Raw genomic sequence first — 4081 nt, 5'->3', positions numbered from 1 at the left:
GGGGGGGGGGGGGAAGGCCGCTGCCCGAGCAGACATGCAGTTGGAGATCTCTAATCAGTGGTTTCCAGTAAAGCCCTACACAGTTGGCATTTGCCCTGGTAACCTTGTCTTCTTATGCATTCTACTAACCCCTTCGCCTACCAAGCCTTGGAACAGAGCAGAACAGTCCAAAAAAAAAAAAAAAAAAAAAAAAAAGAAAGAAAGAAAGGAAAAAAGAAAAGGAAAGAAAGAAAAGGGAAAAAAAAGAAATAAAAGAAAAAAAAGAAAGGAAGAAAAAAAATTTAAAAATGAAGTCTTCATTTTACTCAGTCCTGGGTCTACTGGCAGCATTTTATTTTTGTTTGCTCATTTAAATTCTGATTTCAAAGTGTTCATTATTTTTGGAGTCTTTAAATAGGGTATTTGTTTGCTCGCTTGGGGCTTTTTTATTTTGTTTCATTTTGTGTTTTTTTGTCGTTTTGTTTTCGCGTTTTAGACGTACCATTCGTTAAAATTTGATGTAAGCGTGCTGTGGCTGGACGTGTGGTGGACTGCGGAGGAGGAAGGGGATAAGGAGCTGGCGGTCTGGTTTTCTGTGGATGGAGACACGATGGTTGGAGGGGTGGAGGACTCGTAGCCTGAGCTGGCGGCGGGAGAAGGCTGGGACCCCTGCGAGGATGATTCATGGACCTGCAAGAGAAAACCCGGGCAGAAATAGAGAGCGGCGGAGGACGGAGGCCCTGGCGGCGGTCGTCTTCGGCGGGGGATGTGCCAGACAACGGGATCCAGCGCCGAGCCCCGGGCTCGGGCATCCCCGCGGGTCTCCCCTCCGGCCCCGGCCCCGGCCCCGGCCCCGGCCCCGGCCCCGGCTCCTGCCCGGCGGGGAAGGCCGGGCAGCGCCCACCGGCTGCCTCCTCGCACTGCCCCCCCTCCCCTCCCCGGATAAAACGCACCGACAAAAGGCCCTGCCCGAGGGGCCGGGGCTGAGCGCTGCCGGGCGGGGGGCGGCGCGGCCCGGCGGGCCCGGGACGGACTCCGGGGCCGGGGCCGGGGCCGGGGCCGGGGCCGGGGCCGGGCCGCAGCAGCGCGGAGCCCCGCCGCCGGCCGGCCCCGGGCCGCGCTCCGCCCGCAGGCACCGCCGCGCCGCCGCCCCACGGCCCGGGCGCTCCTGCCCGCCGTCCCCGCAGCCCTTTCCCCCGGCCAGGCCCGAGGCGGCGTCCGAGCCCCGCACATCAGGCGTCCTCCATTTACCTTCATGTGCTTTCTGAGGGAGCTGGGGTGCGTGTAGGACTTGTCACACATTTTGCAGAGATAGGGCTTGTCGGAAGTGTGCACATGCATGTGCTTTTTGCGGTCGCTGCTGTTTGCAAAGCGCCTGTCACAGCCCTCGAATTCACACTTAAATGGTTTTTCACCTATTGCAGAGGGAAGGGGGGGAGGAAAACGGATCCGATTAAGCAGGGCCGGCTGGGTCGCTCATTGTCCCCATCGCACCGCCGGACGGAAGCCCCGGGCTCCATTTCAAACACTTGCAACTTTCTAACTTCAACGAGGCTCAAATCCCAAAACCTTGGTTCTCTTCTCTGTCCTTTCCGCACCTCCGACCCCTGCTCAGCACCCATTTGGGGGGGGGGGGGAGGCTAAACAACTTCCCCCCCCCCCCCCTTTGGAGGGGCGAGTTTCATTTGCAGCCCCAGCCCTGGGCACTTCTCCCTCCTCGCAATGCTCCAAGCGAGAGAGCAGGCGTGGTGGTATTTACACGCGATCCTCAGTGTCTAGTTTCCGTTTTTATAGCTCATTCTCGTGATATTTTACGCTCCCATCCACCCCAGCCCCCTCCCCCGTATTTTCTTGCAATATTGCAAATTATCCGGCCGGGGAATACAATGCGAGGGCAGTCCCACAAACCCTCTGCAAAAGCGCTCGGGAAAGCGGCGCTGGCTTTCGGCGTTCGGGGGTGGGAGCGGGGGGAGAGAGCTCTCCCGGCCAGGGTCTGCTGCATTTCCACCTCCCGCGATGGGGAAAAGTTCTCAGGGATCCCGGCGCCTGCCCTCCGCACAACAATAACACACTAACGCGCCGGGCTCGGTTTATTTAAAATCACTCCTCGGAATTAAATATTTACCAAGCCCTGAATTGCAGAGGAGAGACGGATGAGCTGCCTGCAATATTTAGCACAATTTCTCATCGTGCCACAGTCAAAACTGCCGAACAACAATTAATTAAAACCTATAAATTTAAACAGGACAGGTTGCTGCGATTCTCCCCCCCCCCCCCCCCCCCCCCCCCCCCCCCCCCCGCCCTAACAATCCCAGCAGCAAACCCTGCCTTTCTCCCCCTCTGCCTCGGCAGGGATAATTTTCTTTTTGTTGCTGCTGCTGGCGTGGCTGTGACCGAGCTCGTTTTGCAGCGGAGCTCCGAGCCTGCCTCTCCCGGAAAAAATCAGTGGCCCTGGACCATACCCCTCCGCTCCAACCCGACCCTCAGCCAAGCAGCGCCCCGGCCCCCCCGGCCCCCCCGGCCCCCCCGGCCCGTCCCTGCACCCCGCTCCGGCCCCGGCGCTCGGCACTTCCACTCGCAGGGAGAAAAGCTACAGAGAAGGTTACCGTACCTGTATGAGTTCTTTTGTGTATTTTGAGATTCTCTGATCTGGCAAACACTTTGCCACAGCCTGGGAAAGGGCAGGGGAAAGGTTTTTCACCTGTGTGGACTCTGATGTGATTTACAAGTTTATATTTGGCCTTGAAAGGTTTCCCTTCTCTTGGACACTCTTCCCAGAAACATATGTGATTGGACTGCTCGGGTCCTCCAACGTGCTCCACCGTGACATGAGTCACCAGCTCGTGCATCGTGCTGAAAGTTTTGTTGCAGGACTTTTTGGGGTTTGACAATTGCTCGGGCTCAATCCACTTACAGATGAGTTCCTGTTTGATGGGCTGCCGCATGTAACGAAAGAAGGCCCCTGCCCCGTGGTGGGCTGCCATGTTCATGTTCATGTGGCCGTAGCCGTGCAGCTGGGTCGAGGCGTAGTGCTCGGAGCGGGGGCTGGTGACCTGGCCGTACTGGTCGGGTCTGCCGTACATGTCTCCGGAGAAGCCCAGGCGCATCTGCCCGTTCACCACGTTAGGCGAAGCGTGGCTGGTGGCTTGTTCGTGCAGCCCCGGGAAAAGTATATGTCCCGCGGCATCGGTGTGTCCGTGGGGTCCGGCGAAGCTGCCGGCGGCGGAGGCGAAGAGGCTGTGCTGGGCGCTGGCGGCCGCCGCCTCCCCGAAGCCGCGGTTGCGGAACAGAAAGTCCCGGGTGGAGTTGAAGGCGGCGCTGGAGTAGGAGCTGACATGGGTCGGGTGGTGGTGGTGCCCCAGGGCCGCCGCCGCGTAGCCGGGCGCCTGCGAGGTGAAGGCGGTCTGGCCGGCCGAGGCCAGCTCGTGGGTGCTGGGGTTGATTTTGAAGGCGCCCATGCCGTCGGCGAAGGGGTTGATCCCCAGCCCCACTTCTCTGTCCGTGACATCGGCCGTGGAGTGGTGGCGAGAGGATCCGAAGGTAGTGACTCCTATGGCGGGATACTGCGGTCCAGCATCCAGAAGCATCTTCCCAGCGTCGATGCAGCAACCAAAAAAAAAGCACGCGCGCACACACACAACGCGGAGAGAAGCAGCAGCAGCAGCAGCAGCGGCGAAAACACCCTCTTTGGAAAGTCAGCGACGATCACCACCAAAGCAACCACATCAAAAACACCCCCTTCGGCATCAGCGCAGGGGGAAGAAAAAAAAAAAGGGGGGGGGAGAAGAAGAAAAAAAAAAAAAAAAGAGGCTGGTGCGGAAGGGGGGAAAAGATCTTCGCAGTTGCAAATAATAATAATAATAAAAATGTGCCCCAAAAATATTCACTGTCTCTCTGCTTTGACTTTTCAGGGAGGTTTAAGTGGGGAGGGGGGGTTGGGTGGGCTCAAAAATAAACTGGCTGCAAATAACAATAACGGAGAGAGATCAACACGGGCAGGAAAAAAAAAAAAACCAAAACAAAAAAGAAACTTCCTTCAGTGATTTTTTTGGCTATAGGAATGTTGCAAAGTGGCCGAGAGATTGTTTCTCTCTCCTCTTCG

The 4081-nt window shown here is 57.6% G+C and overlaps 1 protein-coding gene across 1 annotated transcript; it reads right to left on the bottom strand.

Annotated features, from left to right (window-relative positions):
- Positions 1-215: 215 nt before the first annotated feature.
- Positions 216-3577, bottom strand: LOC127020065 (zinc finger protein ZIC 1). Its single transcript, XM_050902493.1, has 3 exons — positions 2591-3577; positions 1231-1394; positions 216-669 (listed from the first exon to the last, which is right to left on the bottom strand). The coding sequence occupies exons 1-3, from the start codon at positions 3564-3566 to the stop codon at positions 472-474; spliced, it is 1338 nt and encodes a 445-aa protein (XP_050758450.1). The 5' UTR covers positions 3567-3577; the 3' UTR covers positions 216-471.
- Positions 3578-4081: the final 504 nt, after the last annotated feature.

Source organism: Gymnogyps californianus, chromosome 10 (assembly GCF_018139145.2).
Source record: "Gymnogyps californianus isolate 813 chromosome 10, ASM1813914v2, whole genome shotgun sequence".
Taxonomy (NCBI): Eukaryota; Metazoa; Chordata; class Aves; order Accipitriformes; family Cathartidae; genus Gymnogyps; species Gymnogyps californianus.
Note: the sequence above shows the minus strand (reverse complement) of the source record. Positions and strands in the feature narration are given on the sequence as shown.

What these genes read in the sequence shown, in the direction of transcription:
- LOC127020065 (XM_050902493.1), bottom strand. Translation starts at nt 3,566, where the DNA reads ATGCTTCTGGATGCTGGACCGCAGTATCCCGCCATAGGAGTCACTACC. An exon ending in ACACAAAAGAACTCATACAG is followed by an intron (nt 1,395 to 2,590) that starts GTACGGTAACCT and finishes CCTCTGCAATAG; the next exon opens with GTGAAAAACCATTTAAGTGT. An exon ending in CCCTCAGAAAGCACATGAAG is followed by an intron (nt 670 to 1,230) that starts GTAAATGGAGGA and finishes TTTCTCTTGCAG; the next exon opens with GTCCATGAATCATCCTCGCA.